Here is a 17386-nt window from a genome sequence, read left to right as displayed (position 1 = left end):
TACAAGAGCAATGAATGCTTTTAACCACCGAGGCCCTCTCTCCAGTCACATCTGGAATTTTAAAACAATCACTCAGTGATCATCTATTGAACAGTATTAATCTACATAATAGCTCATGTAACTCTCTGAATTATCTAGTGAGATAGTTTACACCAATGTTTCAGCGAGGTATAGTGATGTTAAAATTAGCTTATCTAGTAAGTGACAAAGATAGGAGCTTGCTGTGTTCTCTTCAGTGACTGGCCCTGCTTGCTCCTTTCATAGGCCATTTCCCAGTTTACTTGTAGCCTCTTGTCTTTACCTTGACACCTAGGCACTTCTTAGATATATTAAAACCTTGTCCTCGTTCACCCACCTCCAGTACTAAATCTTTTATTTGCACATGCCCATCTCCTTGTCATTATTTACTTCTTATTCTCTAATAACCAGGTTTTTAGTGCCTGAGTTGTGAAGAACTTAAGGTGCTTTTCAGAATAAATTGTTCTCAGTATTCCTGAGAGCTGTCATCATTCATGCTTGAATTTAATTTTGGAGGGGGAGAGGGGTACAAAATCTTGTTGGCAGGCTGGGCTTCAAATCATAATCTTCCAACTTTAGCTTCCTGAGTGCTGGGTTTACAGGCATGTGCTGCTGTGCCTGATCCCTGTTGGCCTGGAACTTGCAATCATCCTGCTTCTGCTAGGATTGTAGATATGTTGCCATCGAATCTGCCATAACATTACACTTTCAGATTCCTGTTTTCAGTTTTCTACATTGAAAATATCCTATTTTCACTCAGGTAGTTCTCAATTCTGCCTGTACATGGCAGCCATCTGTAATTTTGTTTTGAAATTGCATTCCTCAGCTCTCCATTTTTGAGTATGCCAGATCTCTGGGGCGCTAATGATCCGCCAAGGTGGAGACCTTGCTCAGTGCTCTACTGAGTCACAGAAAAGATTTGTGAAGATGTGGCATGACTGGGTTGAGAAGGATGACTCTGGCACCAGTGTTAAAGATGGCTTGTGGGGCTGGAGAGATGGCTCAGTGGTTAAGAGTACTGGCTGCTTTTCAAGAGGACCCACGTTCAATTCCAAGTAACCACATGGCATCCCACAACTGTCTATAATTCCAGTTCTAGGGTAATCCAACATCCTTACACAGACATACATGCAGGCAAAATACCAATACACATAAAATAAAAAATAAATTATTATTATTATTATTATTATTATTATTATTATTATTATTATTATTTTTAAAAGGTGGTTTGGAAGGTGGAAGAGATTCCAGGTAGAACACTTTGGAAACTAAGGCAGAAGTCCAAATAAGTGGTAAGAAACTCAAAAGGCAGTGCTTTTAATCACAGAGAAAGAGAAGAGGTGAAAGAAGTATGTTATAACATGCACCAGCAGTGGCCCCCGTGCAGAAGTGAAAGTCAGAGCAGCACTCTTCTGACGGGTTTTGCTCTAGTGATTCTGGGTAGAATCTTTCAGCCCAAATCCTAACCTGTTTCTCCCAGATTCCCAGTCACGGTTTCTGTACCTACCAGGAATAGGCACCTAATGTTATGTTCCCCTAAACCATTCCATGGTAAAAATGACTTGGACCAGATAAAAGGCCTGGTAATCTAGGACCTCCACATATTATCCTCTTGGGGAGATACATATGAAAAGAGGGGATTAGAGACTGGTCTATCTAGACCCCCCACACCCATCAGCTTACCAGAAAAACACAGGAACAAGAAGAGGATGATTGGCTGTGTCAGGAGTGTCCACTGTGGAAACGAGTCATCTGTGCTACTGTAGGGTAGACATAGTGGTGGTTTGACATAAAAACACATTTCTCTCTCACACGGAAGTGTACATTATAATGATCTCATTTTACAGATTACGGAAGTCAAGACACAGGTATGTTCAATAAGTTATCTAAGATTTTACAGTGGCAGTGTTGGTCCCAGGAGGAAGAAGGTCTCAAGAGGTAGACTATTCTTTGTCACCTGGTATCGGAAACAACAGAAATATTTGTTTAAGACATGGAGCTTTGGGATACAGTTACTGTGTTTGCCAATCAGTGTCTGAGACTGAACAGCTAAGCGATGCTTCTTTTTCTAACATGGCGTTAGGACACTAGGGTGACAGAGGAAGCATGCAAGAAAGAGAACAAAGAGTCCTCTTATTCCAGATCCCCACACGCAGCCTGTGGACAGTGCTACTCTTGATGGAGACAGGTCATGTGGGAAAACATGGTGGCTGGGGAAATTCAGAAAAAGAGCATGGTTTTGGAAGTGGAGAATTCAGGAAGAATAACACTACTGGGGATGCAAGGTTGGAATTTTGGAGACAGGTCAGGGCCTGAGCTGGATTCAGGAGCTGCTGTGTGGGGGTCTCTTCAGACTGCTTTCAAGGACCTTTTTAATTCTTGCATGGAGTAGTTTCTGGACATGATGTCTCTACCTCATTAGCTGCAGGTGAACATGCAGCAGGAAGTGAGATTCACTGAGTGCCGAGTTACCTATTTGGTGGTCTGTTCTTTGCCAGGATCGTAGAGTAAAGAGAGCTGCTCGGGTTACCAGAAGTTTTGGGCCAGATGACTACCCAGTTTCTGTTAAGTCCATTTTCTTTTATTTATTTATTTTTTTTAACAATAGTGGTAAACGGGCATAGTATATAATATACCACTTTAGTTTTTTTTGTTTTTTTTTTAACAAGATCTACTATGTAGTTTAGGCTGGCCATGATCTTTCAGTCCTCCTGCCTCAGCTTCCTGAGTGCTGAGACCTGAGACTACAGGCCTGTGCTATCATGCCCAATACCACCTTAGCAATTTTAAAGTAGACAGTTCAGTTAAATACATTTGAGTTTTGTTTTTGGTTTGGTTTGGTTTTTCAAGACAGGGTTTCTCTGTGTATCCTTGGCTGTCCTGGAACTTGCTTTGTAAACCAGGCTGGTCTCAAATTTACAGAGATCCCCCTGCCTCTGTCTCTCAAGTGCTGGGATTAAAGGATACATTTGTTTTTAATCTCCTTTGCCCCTATCATTGTATTTAACTAAACAAACTATATATCCTCCCTGCCCTTAGGAGAATGGGTTTGTTTGTTTTGTTGTAGTTGTTCTCTCTACCTGCTTTTCTGTAAATATGGAAGAGCTTGGAGATTATTTTAGTTCAGTCTTTATACTAGTAAGGACCCAGAGAATTCCGTTTCTAAGGCATATTAGTGCCAAAGCCGGGATCAGTTCTCTGGATTCCATATCTGGTTTTGTTGCTGTTTGTTTTTCTTTTCTTTCTGTCTGTCTCTAATTGTCTGTGAAACTGAGTCTTGGATTTGGATTTTGCTCCCTAATGCCCCATTGTTTTGTTTTTCTCACTTAAGAATAGTCTAGCTCTTTTATGCAAAGCTTTGCCTTTTACACACACACACACACACACACACACACACACACACACACACACACACGCTTATTGAGTAGAAGTTTCCTAGATTTGTCAAACATTTTTTTCTCCCTATTACAGCAATGAATCCTATTAAACTTTTAAGGAAGCTGCAAATTTGGTGTACTGACAAAAGCTTTGTTTGCATGAGTGTGCCTTTGTGCCAGGCCTTCTATTCTGACTAATCTGCTAGATCCCAACTTCCTTTCTAGTCTAGGATTCTCAGAAGAGGAGCAACAGAACCAAGTACTTCCCCAGTGCTTTAGACATGTTATTGGGGAGATTAACCCCAGTGCCGATTATGCCAGTGTGTTGTCATGAACGGCTGGGACACAGCTATTCTGTCGCTCATTTCCCCACTTGCTATTTTTGCCACATTTTTGGCATATTCATGTCCTCCTCCTACTCACCTCAGGTTTTTGTTGAACCCCCACCCCCACACCTAGTGAAAACCATCTGCTCTGCACAGTTGCCTAGCTAAAATTTAGGTGTGAAAATCAAACATTCACATGACAGAAAAGCGTAGCCTGATGGTGCACAAGACTAAGCCAAATTCTTACTTAAGCAGCGTTAGCCCTTGTAACTGGAGGGAGCAGCATAGTTTCTTATTTACAAGTTGTCCTCTCATTTCAGTGATGTATAGTTAGTAGCCAGGTCTTGTGTGTGACCCCCTGTTCCTCAGCTCCGTACCTTTTTCTGCTTTTAGTCACCTAGTTTTGGGAGTGGTCTGTCTGTGCCTGTTCCTTGTCACACAGTAGCGATCCCCAAAACCATTCAATAGCTCAGTCACTATAATATTTTCTCCATGGTTCCCTTACTTAGTGATAGTGCATGGGTCTTGCTCTGCATTGACAGAGGCTTTCCTTGTCCTAAATACTCACTTCTGTGGTATGATTTCCTTCTGCTGGGTGCCTTTTCCCTCCTCTTTCTGGAAAGCCATTGAAGTATTGAGTGTATTCTGGAAAGTCTCTCCCACCCTGTTTTAATTTCATGTACTGTATTTTTTTTTCCTCTTCTGAAAAATTTTAGTGTTTTTCTCTTTAAAGAGATTGGAATTTTAATTTGATTTGGCCTTGTTCTGCATCATCAGTGCTTGTACCAAGGGGGAAGTCCCTAGGATAATAGTCTTTGTTTCTTACCCCTACATAACTCACTGTCCACCCCTTACTCCACTCCACCCTTGTAGCCTCTCATACTCTCTGCTCTGGTGCTTCTGGAAGCTTTTAAGAAATGACCTACGTGAAAACATGACAGTGTCCCATTTTGGCATATGTATGTAACACTTACAATTTATACCCCGAGGGATGTGAGATGGCTTATGGTGAAGAGGAGGAACCCATCATGGGGAACATACTGTTAAAAAACAACAAGGGAAGGAAGTCAGAAACATTTAAAAGAATCTGTAACAACGTTCCTAGCAAATGTTAAAAAAAAAAAAAAAAGACTCATAAATAGTGAAAGAAGAACATATCCTTCTAACTAACTGTCTTGCTGCTCTGGACTAGTAAAGAAGTTTAACTGTGATCTGAAAGTACTTTTTGTGTAATAACAAAATCACCAACATTATTACCCATTGTCCTCCACCCCACAAAATTTTGTTTGTTCTGGCATAGGGAACAAAGGGGGTTTTGTCACTTCTTGGTACCCATGTCAGTCTCTGCAGGCTGACTTCACCATTCAGATTTACTAGTAATGGCTCCTGTGTATTGATCACCTGCCAGGTGGCAGACGCCAGGGATTGGATCTGTGCTGTCTCGTTCGGATCTCATCATTATGCTGAGGGATAGACATGCTCTTCAGTGTTAGAGATGAAGAGAGCAGAGTGTAAGTTGGTAATTGGGTCAGCAGCACCCAGGTAGTCAACAATAGGGCGGGTTCAGCTACTAAACTCAGTTATTCCCTTTGTTACTCCCTGATCTTTCTTGGTATCCTTCTGTTACTATAACAAGTACTTGAGACAGTCACTTTACAAAGTGTAAAGGTTTATTTTAACTTAAGGCTTTAGAGCTTTTTGTCCATGATTGGTCAGACCTGCTGCTTTGCAGCCCTCAGTTGGCCCCTTGTGGTAGGAACATGGAATAGAGCAAAGTCACTCACTTTGTGCCCTGACAGTGAAAGAGCTTATGAAACATCAGCCATGGTCTGACAGTCCCCACAAAAGCATTGTATAACATGAAGACATGTCAGGGTCACTTGTTACAGGTTCATCATCACACAGTCATGCCATAGGCTCATGGGTTGAGGACCAAAGCTTTTAACAGAGAGATTTTTGGAGAGACAGTTTGGATCCTGATGATAGAAAAATTCTCCATTGTAGCCTCTCTATTTACCCTTCCTTCTGAATTTTGCTCAGCACATGGTTTCCTAATTTGGAATTGAAGCAAAGTATTAAGAGAGTGGGTTCATTTGAGTATGTGTATGTGTATACAAGGGTAGTTCTTTCATGTCTTATTACTGGTTAAGTCCAGGGGGGGACTTAGCATTCTTCCATGTTAGAGGAGGGGAGAGGGAGCGGACAACAGGGGAGTGAAGGTGAGCAACTGCTGACCACTCCGCTGTTGATTTGAAGGAATGAGATGTTAGCGTTTACCAAGACACACACTTCTCATGTGTTGTCTCTAATAAGTCTTCAGACAGCCTTTGGTAAAGTGATTTTAATCCCAGTTAGTAGATGGGTAAACTGAGGCTTGGAGGAGTGAGAGTCATATGAGTAGATAATGGAGTCATCAGTGTCTCATTGATAATACACATTTATGTAATCCCAAAGCCTGCAATCTTCCTCTAATATATGCCCTAGTTTCTAATATCAATACATGAGCTGTTTATTAAGCTGTCACTATCATGCCATTTAATGCTTACCCAGCTTGAGGAACTGAATACACTTTATGTCCATTTGTCAGGTGAGTAAATTGAGGTAGAAAGTTGATCAGAGTCAGAGACTAGAAAATTGGGCGTGGTTTCTGTTCGGTACATCCGAATACAGAGTGTGGTTTTACAAGTTTCGACTGAATAGATCCATGCTGTCATCTCTCATTATCTGTACAGTGAAAGTCAGAAGAGCTATCTAGAGAAAAGAGTTTTTAGATTCTTAGGGTTTCTAGGTAAGTGTATGTAAAGGGGGAACGATTTTCTCTGAGGAATTGCCTGAGACTAGAGTGTGGACCTCTGCAGCCTGAGATCCAGCAGTGTCATTGAGATAAGAATGGCTGGTGACTGTCTCTACCTCCATAGCCTGACTAAAGATAGCAGAAGCCAGTGTTCTCAATGACCAGGCCACATCCCCCTCCTCTTGTGCCCACTCCCTATGTCCCCCAGACAGCAGCAGTGGCAGCGTATCAGCCATCACTGTTCTTACTTGCTGTCCTTACACCTGTTGTGCTATGGTGGGGTGCAGGCTTCCCTTGCTGTGTTGTGGTCAGCCCATGTCTGAATCAGCAAGCATGATGTGGTCCCCGGTGTCTACCATTTGCTTTTGGGACCATGATGAAGTATATTCCCATGACATACGTGACCTTTGCAGTACACGAAGCCAGTGCCTCACTCTCCCTTCACTCTCCAGTATCATGAGGGAGCTTCATGATGTAAGTCTTGGCTCTTGTACAGCTTTGTCACAGGAAGATTATATGGAGTGACGATTCAAAGCTCACATGGTCTGGATTTTAACCCCCTTTGTATCCTTTGTTGTTCATTTAACAGAACTCCATTATGACCAAGAAAAACTAGCGATTTGACGACACCTGGCTCTGATTCTACATTCTGATCTTTACTAGCTTTTGTGGCCTTGAATTTACCCTCTCCAGGCCTTAGTTTTCCTCCTCAGGAGAAACAGAGAATGTTTGATAAATACCCTGTATGCAGCCTGGCTCAGGGCAGGTGTTCACTGTGGAGGCCCTACCATGAATGTCACAAAATGCAAAGGCGATCCTAAGATACAGAAGGTTGGGATTTGTTTTGTTCCAGTAGCAAATGGTATTCCCCTGTGGACTTCTTCATGCTGTTCCTGTGCAGACCAGGGAAAACAGTGTAATAGTGTTTGTTATAAGAAAATATAGCTCTTTGTTCCCTTCAGCAGACAAAAGAAACTCATTATCATATCAAGTAGTGACTGTTGCTATTGAAATGGTTTATTTGTGTGTGTTTTTTTCTCTGTTTCTTTCCTAGGGATTTATTTGTGGCTTTTCAGTAGCAACAGGTGCAGCAGCCAGACTAGTGTCAGGATACGACAGCTATGGAAATATCTGTGGGCAGAGAAATGCAAAGCTGGAAGCAATACCCAACAGTGGCCTGGACCACACCCACCGGAAGTGAGTAGGCTCTTGCATGATGAATGGTCTGAAAACATGGATGGAAGCAAAGCAAGGCATGCTTTTCTTTCTGCCTTAAAGATAATATATGCAGGATATTTTATAAACTTTTTGTAAGAGGTTTTTTGTAGTTGTTTTGATGGGGTATTTAATCACTTCTGTTTTCATTTAACAAATACATTCTCCAGGAAACAAAATTAACTGCCTTGTTAATGGGCCACTTTGAAGTTTTAGTGGATAAAGAAAGCCAAAATTTGAAAGGGTCCCTTTTGTACTCTGTATTCCTGATAGCTTTTAGGTTATATTCTACCCTTAAGCCAGAGAGTAAGGTAATATTTTCCTTGTTAAGGTTATACTTAATGGGAGGCAGTCGGATGATAATGGATATCAAAGCCTTAAAGTTATAAAGTAATATTTTGTGATGTATCATTTATAAGTGCATAAGGCTTTCCGGTTCCATAAAAGCTACATCTTCTTTGACAGATTGCAAAATTTGCTCTGGGATCTCACAATGCATCTTTAGGATTTCCTGAAACTCCTGACTTGAATTGTCCTTTTTCTTCAAGAGCTATTGTTTCATTTCTAATGTCAACAATGAAAATATATTTCATCCAGTAAACACATTGTATGACTGCTGTATGATTTTTTTTTTCAGGCTGTGAGTATATATACCATCAAACTTCATTATGTTATTTCAAGTCAAACCAGGTCTTCAATTGCAGGATAACAAGGCTAATTAGTCTAATATACTTTATAGAAAAACTCAGATCAAAACTCTTGAGGTTGTAGCAAGCATTTTCCATAAAGACAATTTCTAACACATTATTATGTGGATCAGTTTGCTAAATCTTGGCCCCTCTGTATAAGGTGAACTTGATGATTTCACAATCTTGAAGAACATTAAATAGTTATCCTTTCATAGAGAAGTCCTCCCTCTAAACAAAACTTTAAGTAAAAACAGTGAACATATTTATAGCATCTCACAGTTGACAAGCAACTACTACCTGTGAAGCCAGAGTAACAAACGCTTAGACAGGCCCAAGTGAGGCCTACGTTGAGTGGCTGGTTGGTGGGTAGCAGATGCTCCAGTGCAGTCTGTGAGCATCTTTCCTGAAGTACACCTGCATCCTGCATCCCTTGAGAGGAGTGGGAACTGAGTCTTAGCAGTTGAGAAAATGGCTTCATTTGTGCTTTTTAATATTTGCCTCATGAAATTAATATACATTTCAGGCCTTGGGTCAGTTTTTATACTGAGTGTACCTTTATCTTTTTTGTTGGCTTTTGATTTTGAAAAAATCTTGGACATGTAGAAGTTGGAAAGCATCAATTTTTTTTTTAATATCTGAGATGGCACCCATGTCATAACATGTCCTTAAAATCCCCAGTGCTATTAAAATGGACCAAGTATATGATGCTATCAACTGGGGCCATCAAAAGCAGAAGGTCTCTTGCTTCTGTCCACTGTCCTTGTGTCTCCCTCATGACATGCCAGTGACTCTGAACATGTTCTTTTCTAAGACATGCAGGCACTACTCTCCACATTTAGCCCTGTGGTGTTCACCAGGCTTGGGGAGGGTGGGTGTGGGGCAGATTCCAAACCGTCTCACTATTTTATTTACACTTTGGCCTTGGCAACTAGAAATTGTATATTATTCTGAGAAGAGTCACTTTTCTCTGAGAATTTAGCATAGTTTCTTTTTAACTCATATACACATATTTAATATGCTTTTTTTTTTTTTTTTTTTTTTTTTTTTTTTGAGACAGGAGCTCACTGTGTAGCCCTGGCTGGCCTGAAACTCTTTGTAGATCAGGCTGACCTTGAAATCACAGAGATCCACCAGCCTTATCCTCCCCAATGCTGGGGTTTGAAGGTGTGCCCACTTAGGTCCCCCCCCCCCCCCCCCGAGACAGGTTTTTTCTGTGGATTTGGAGGCTGTCCTAGAACTCCCTCTAGGCTGGCCTCGAACTCATAGAGATCCGCCTGCCTCTCCCTCCCGAGTGCTGGGATTAAAGGCGCGCACCACCAACACCAGGCAATTTAGGTACTTTTTAATCCCTGTTTCATCTCCTCTGCACCTTTTCAGTGTAACCCAGCCAAATAGTTCTGTCTATATATGGTAATGATTTTCATGGCTGGTAGAATTTTGAATATCCATTTTCAGGTAAGTCTACATATTTGAACTTGTGACAAGCAGGCAGCATTCTTTGTCTGTATTAGCTTTATTCCACTGTCTTCCTGCCACATGTATTGGCTGCCGTTGTCTGTAGTCATCTCGGTCCTTCCACAGTTACTGCAGTATCCTGGTACTTGTGGTGTACACGGACAGCATGATTGCTTTCCCCTAGCCTTTATTTCAAGGCCTTATGGCAGTACCTGATCCTTATTTGGCCATCGTATCTATTTGTTGAATGCAACAACAAATCCTCTAATTCTTTCATGAGTATCGTCTCTTCTGTTACGAATTTTTTTTTTTGTTCCCATTTTTCATGCAGCTAAATTCTCCTTATCCTTCGTCTCTCTCTGCAGAAAGGTCACTTCCCGAGAAGTTGTCTTTGGCTTCACAAGTTAAACTGTGAGACTGACATTCTACCTACTGAACGAAAAATGCCTCATCACAATTTTAAATAACCATTTGAAAGCACATTCTTCTTGTGGCCTGTAATATAAATAATTACACGTGTTTTTTGATAATTTGTTACAGGGGTGTCTCTCCTAAATGTGAAGGCAGCAAGGCCTGCTCTTCCTTTCCAGCATTGAATCCTTAGATCCCAGCCTGATGTTAGGAATGAAGTAGGCAATCCATTCAATGCTTGCTGAATGAATAAATGAATTCACTCTAAGGAGTGAATTACTGAGTTTGAGAGTCTGAATATTTTAAGATTATTAATGCATATTGCTGAATGGCTTTCCATAAAGACTGTTGCATTTACATTCCCACCAACAGTGTCTGAGATTGCTCTATCTTTGCTAGTATTATTAGTTTTTATTCTTTACTAATTTGATAAATGACAGAATAGTGCTTTATAGTTTTAATTTGTATGCCTTTGGTTATTAGTGAGAGCGAAGCCCCTTCCCCACTTGTTAGCCTCTCATAAAGACTATTGTGCTTAGCATATCTATTCTTGGTCTTCTTATCTGTAATCAGCTCCATCCTTTATGCTGTGATAGGATTAAGTTCTTGAAAATAGGGCTTTTATTTTGCCATTTTCCTCTTCAAGAGCCTTTGCTTTCCTGCTGTGGTCTGTAGTATCAAAGATGAGCCCACTCAGCCTCTGCCCTTGCGGGCCTTTTGAGATCTGGACCCATTTCACCTACCCAGTCCTCCCCCACTGTTCCTCAGTGTGGTGTTAGTACTGTCTGTGGCATTTGATTGATTCCACTTTTGTTCAGTTTCTTCTGCCTGTCTGCTTATCTGAATCTTTGAAACACTTAGACCAGGTCCCACAGCTGACCTTTTTATGAAGTGTTTCAAAATAACCCTGTCCTGTAGCAAGTGTCCCTTTACTGTGATTGCCTGAACTTTCCTGTCTCATACTCGTTATTCTGTTGCCTTTAGTTTGCTTCCTAATTATATTGTGTTTCTCATGTGTCTGTTAATTATTGGTTGCTAGGTAACAATATAATTGTAAACTTAGTGGCTTAAAGCAAGACACATTTGTCATGTCAGTGTCTGTTGGTTCAGAAATCTAGTCGTAGATTGTGAGGGTGGTGATTTACTCCATTAGAACCAACAGAAAAGCATCTAGAGAATCTCCTAGAACAATGGAAGCTACACCTCTCTGTAGTATAGTCATGGAAGTAATATTGTCAAAAAAAGTCTGCTAGCCATATAGAAATTACACCTGTATTTGTTTGCTGTGATTGTGAAAGAGATGTATGTCATCTTTGCTATATTTTTGCTGGTGAGGCACAAATTTCAGGTCTCACTCAAACTCAAGGAAAAAAGAATTGCATAAGGACATGAACAAAACAGTCAGGGATGAGGGAGGTCTCTGGGACTCTCTTGCCCTGCCATACTCTGTCTTCATGAAAGCAACATGTTTTTTTAACTCTCAGATCTGAGTACTAATTTATAATTTATTTAATTGTAATTATCACAGGAGGAAAGTCAGGAGAGAGATGGGAGAAGGGATCAGCTCTGTCTCATTTTTTACTAAATGTTTAAGATGCCAAGATGGCTATGAGAATATTCTTACTAATAAAGAAAATTCCTATTTATTGACCCTTCTAATTGTAATGTTTTTCTCCCTTACAGTAACACTTTGCATCTGATAATGTATTTGTTGAAGTAACATTGTTGCACAGGCAACTGCCCCTCACTGTTTATGCGATACAAAAAAGCCTCAACTTTAGATAGATTTTAAATTCATTTCTGGATTGCTGGAGAATCATAAGTCTTTCCTGCATAGAAGGAAAATCAGATAAGGGTCTAAGTCTGGGCTGACTCAGATAAGCTCATTTGTTATAGAGCCAGAGAGTTCTAAAATGTGTGAGGTCATTTATCTAACAACAACCTGCAGAACAGGTTGTGAAGAGAGAGTGACTTACCTTGTAGCTGAGCTATGCTGATGATGTTACATATCATGGGTTGGGCTTAGAGCCAGACTTTTGATTGTAGGAGTGGGTGGTGAAATGATTGGCAGCTCCAAAAATAAATCCCTTCTGCCATTCGAATTTGGCCCATAAATTTTGGATCTATAATGTCTGAGCATCCTTAGAATGTATGGGAAAGTTATTGTTATCATTATTATTATAAAGAGAAGGGTTTATTAGTCTCACAGGCTGCTCTACTGCTTAGGCTGGTGTTGGCCAAAAGTGTCATTGCATGTTGGGGGGATACATGCTGGGAACAGTAACATCTGAAAACAGGAGTGTTGGTGTGAGGGTGCCCCTCGTTGTGTTTGTCAGTGTGGGCAGAGCAGAGATGCATCGGCTTGTGTTCCCATGCCTGAATTAGTTTAGGGAAATGTGCTGAAACAAGGGGGCTCACTCTGGTGACCTCTGAGAGGAGGCTTGAGGTAGTGGGAGGTCCTGGTGTTTCCACAACAAATATTCCCAGAGGAGAGAGTATGACAAGGAAGCAGTGTAGGGAAGGGAGGGCAAGTTCTTAGTTGTTCTGATTGAGGTAGTCTGTCATGAGAAACTTGCTCTTCTTCCTGCACGTGATCTTGCTTCACGTCAGCTTTCTTTGTCATGCTAAGAATTTCCCCAGTGTGTCTTACTTACCAGTATTGATTTCTTTTATAGGTTCTGAAGATGTGTTTGTCCATAAATCTAATCTTCTTCATCTTTCAGCCATTCCTCTGTAAAAGCTATTTAAAGTCACAGTCACATGCCTTAAAATGCCTCTCAGATTTGAGATAATCTGTATTTATAGGGTACATGGAAATAGAGGTCTGAGGAATAGGCTAGTGTCTGTGTGTAAATAGTCCATGGGGAACATTTTATTTGGTGTCTTCTTTGAAGTTTTTGCATGATCTTCTAGGAAATGGAGTGAAAACAACCAGAATGCAGTGAATTTACCTTCTCTTAATTGTGCTGATTCTTACTGTAAGCTAACATCTTGTCACATCTGTGCTACAAGGGACCTCGAGATCATTGAGTCCCTTTATTATTTAGAACCTGGCATCTAAGAAACGTGAGTGACTTCATAGAGACGTGTAAAAAATACTACTCTAAATCCCCATGAAATTGATCCAGTAAATACACAACTTGCAAATACCAAAATCAGTTGTGGGCTTACATTTCTCTTATACTTATTCCTCTGTATACTTAACCATCTCTAAATTATTTATAATACCTAATACTGAGTAAAGAGCTGTTACACTGTGTTGTTTAAAGGATATTAAGAAAAATACTTCTGAATATGACAGTACAGGTGCATTTTTTTCCTCTTTTTTTTTTTTTTTTTTTGGTCTGTGTTTGGTTAAACAGATAGGTACAGAGGCCATGGCTCTGAGCACTGACTCTAATAGCAGGCTAGTGCTTACCTCAACCTCAGTCTAGTCCCCCACCCCCCATCTCCCCGTCTCTTCTGTGTGTACTGGCTCCTGTGCGATGCCCAGTGATTCTGGGTTTATACCTTTTTCATTCTGGAGCTCCCTCTCAACATTTAAACTGAGAACTGCTATTGTGGAACATGGAAGGCAGCAGGTTATATAAAATCAACCACAGAGTCCTTGAAAGAGACGAAAGCTATAAGGTTTAGATATTTTAAAGAATTTGAGAGCCATCACAAGTGTCTTTTTCTGTTAGTGGAAGAATGTGAACTATGATGATAAACTACATTATTCTCATTTCATAGTTGATTTTTTGTTTTACTGTTTATATTTTTTAAATATTTATAGAAACACACCTACCATGTAGTTCTTAAGTAATCTTTTCATGAGAATTGATCTTATTCTGGAGAAAATGTTGAGTTTCTTGTTTTTAGGACTTTAATGACCACTGGTTGTCCTTAAAGGTTAGATAGGTCTGTCTCATCCACCCACATTCCTACCCAGAGCATGAACTTGTATAAAGGCGTATATGGGAAGTTAGTAGTTGACACTATACTACTGTGTAAAGTATGTTCACTCTTTAAATGATTGCCAAGATTTCTAGGCCTATACCTTGTCATATAGCCTTCCGTTTTCTGGACAGCATTTTTCTTTAGTAAGTCAATGTTTTGGTTGTTGCTGTTGTTTTGTTTTTGAGACCAAGTCTTGCTCTTATAGGCCAGCTGACCTAATACAGTGATCCTGCCTCAGCCTCTTGATTGCTGGGATTACAGTTGTGTGCTGTTTTGCCTTGTGTAACTTAACATCTCTTTGGGAATATTAAAGAGGGTTTTCAAATCTTGTTGACTGAAAACCCTTAACCCTGTTTGAAAAAGAAAAAAAAAATACAGGTAAAGTTTGCTAAAATGCTTGTTTGGAGGCTCCAGTGGCTAAGCATGGCTCTTCATGCTGTGACCAGACTTCTCTTCTTAAGGGCTCAAGGGCTATCATTCACCTTTCTTGAAAATTCTGGCTGGGCAGTGGTTGTGCACGCCCTTAATCCCCACACCTGGAAGGCAGAGGCAGGAGATTCTCTGTGAGTTCCAGACCACCCTGATCTACATGGTGATTTCCAGACCAGCTACGGTAATGTAAAGAGACCCTATTGCTCTCACCTCCTAACCTCTCCCCCCCCCCCAATTATAATATTTTTCTTTGGGGCTAGAGAGATGGCTCAGCAGCTAAGCACACTGACTGCTTTCCCAGATGTCCAGAGGTCAATTTCCAGCACCCACATGGCAGCTCACAACTGTCTATACCTGTAGCCCCCTGGGATCCAATGCCTTCTTCTAATGTGCAGATGTACACAGACAAAACATCTGTATACATAAAATACATAAATAAATAAATCATTAACAAAAATTTTTAAAAAGAAAATTCTGGTTATTCAGCCCTTAGCATACCTTCACTGAAAATCAATTGTTACAGGCCATTTCTAGTGATAATAAAATAGAAAGTAGCCTAAATGTCTGAAGAAAAGGAGAGTTGACTTAGATTTAGTATTTTACTGGTGCACTCTTTTTCTTGGTCATTTTCTTTGGTTTAGAGTCTAAATCTGGTGTCTAAACTTTACATATACTTTTGAGCTACATAGACGTAATTTTTTGTCTCATGGAAATTATAATCTGGTGAAAAAAAGTAGAACTTCATAAAATCATACAATCCCCACTACTGTAGCTGGAGGGAGTGTTACTGGCAAGCAGTTTTAGGGCTCAGTAGCTTGCAATGGGAGAACAAGTCTGAGACCCAGTAGGCCCAGTAAGAGTGATGTTGTAGAAGCATGCCTATTGACATGGATGACTGTGTTCATTATTAAGGGAAAAATAAGTTATGGAAAAGTGTGTAGAAGCCAATTTTATTAATATAACAAATGTACAAATCAGTTATAGAATTAAACATAAATATTAATACTATTGTTGATCAATGGAGAGATTTTATTTTCTCTGAGTTATTTTTTACACATGGTATGTATTATGTTCATTAAATTAAAAATAGAGATGTTCATAGTCCTTGTCCTTGAAGAACTTATGTTCTAGTTAGGAAGACAAATGCAGAGGTAAACAATGGTAGTGGCTCCATCCATTGACACCTTGTGACTCTGCTGTCCTGGGAAAGAGAGAAAAGTAGGGCAATTGGATAGGAGGGCTAGAAGCACCATTGTCTTAGTTTATTGTTATTGCAAAAAACCTGCTATAAACTGGGCCTTAGCTGGTTCTCTATTCCAGGTTTTCCTAAGGCTGGAATCAAAGCATTGGCAGTGCTACAGTGCTTTCTTGTCGATCTGGGCAATGAGTCATCTTCTCACCTTATGTTTGTGCCAGTTCCATGTGGCTTTGGGACTGAGGTCCTGTTTCCTTGCTTATTATGCAAGGAGTTTTTTCAATGCCTAACATCAACCTAAGTATTCTATACCTGTATGTGTGGCTCATGATGCCTCTCTTCTAGTGACACTGGGTGAAGGCCTTCCCATTATGAGTCTTCCCTCAGGGCCGCTTCCTAGTTCTAGGGTAAAGAGCCTCAACCGGCAATGGAGGGCTTGGGAGTAAGGTAGGTTAATCAGATGTAGAGCCCCAGATTGATACGGTGAAGTTCAGGTTAAGATTTACAGTCTGTCAGGTTGGGGTTCTTGCAGGCCAGGCTAATGCAGGGTGAGGACTGGTATACACAAGAAGGAACTTCCTACTGTCCCATGGAATTGAAGCAGGTAGGAGATGAGATATAGTACCTTTATTCATTGAACTGCAGCTTGAGTTTTACAGTGTTCTTCAGAGCAACCAGTAGCTCACCTGCTTATTTCCACAGTTGGTATAAATAGGTGGGTATGTTCTCAGTCTGGGGTATGTTCTCAGTCTATGATATGTTCTCAGTCTGTAGCATTTTTACTTTGCTTTAAAAGAAATCACCAACCCCAGACTCCCATCAAATACTTTCAGATGCCAACATTAGATTACTGCCTCTTCTAGTTTAGCATAAAATGAGAAACAATACCCTAGATAGAGACCTCAAATGAACCTGCATTCATATCCCACAAGCATCATCAGCATTCAGAAATGGGAACACTCATGATCAAATTGAAACTTGCTGTATCATTTATGCAATTTTTCCAAACTTTTTTTCTCTCATAGAAAGCATTAGAAGTTGTAAAATTTAAATATTCAAACAGCAAGTTGCTAAAGGCATCATTGGAAAATCATTTTTGTTATATTTTGTGATCTCGTTACTTCTTAGCTTTAATTTAAAATTTTAAAGCAAGTAATTTCTAGTGGGATTCTGCCGTAGCATAATACTTGCTGTGACTAATACTGCTAGCAGTCTGCAGAGGACATCAGCTATCTATTTCATCTTTGGGGAATGGAAGTCGAATGGTTTCCAGATTCTAAATCGGGAAGTGGAAAGCTGCTTAACAGAATTAGCACACATGGGTACAGTTCAGCAAGGCAGGGCGATTGGTTTCCTTAAATGCAGGACTAGTTAGTGTACATACTTGCCATATCTGAGTTAAGCAGCTGGTGCACATGCCTGTCTCAAAGCCTTTCTGTGTGCATTGGTTCCATGCTAACCTGGCACCATAAAGGTTTTAAAAAAGCTTTTTAGAGACCTTTGTAACATACTTGAGATAATCGTTAACCACTTCA

The 17386-nt window shown here is 40.3% G+C and overlaps 1 protein-coding gene across 5 annotated transcripts in view; it reads left to right on the top strand.

The window, feature by feature from the left end:
* Window positions 1-17386, top strand: part of Slc44a1 (solute carrier family 44 member 1) — a 180395-nt gene that overhangs the window by 49922 nt on the left and 113087 nt on the right. For all 5 annotated transcript variants that reach the window (XM_027403081.2, XM_027403080.2, XM_027403082.2 and 2 more), the window contains exon 3: window positions 7570-7712. In XM_027403081.2, coding sequence (XP_027258882.1) covers window positions 7570-7712 — 143 coding nt within the window. The remainder of the gene's footprint in view (window positions 1-7569; window positions 7713-17386) is intronic.

The sequence above is a fragment of the Cricetulus griseus genome, chromosome 2 (genome assembly GCF_003668045.3).
Source record: "Cricetulus griseus strain 17A/GY chromosome 2, alternate assembly CriGri-PICRH-1.0, whole genome shotgun sequence".
Classification (NCBI taxonomy): domain Eukaryota; kingdom Metazoa; phylum Chordata; class Mammalia; order Rodentia; family Cricetidae; genus Cricetulus; species Cricetulus griseus.
Note: the sequence above shows the minus strand (reverse complement) of the source record. Positions and strands in the feature narration are given on the sequence as shown.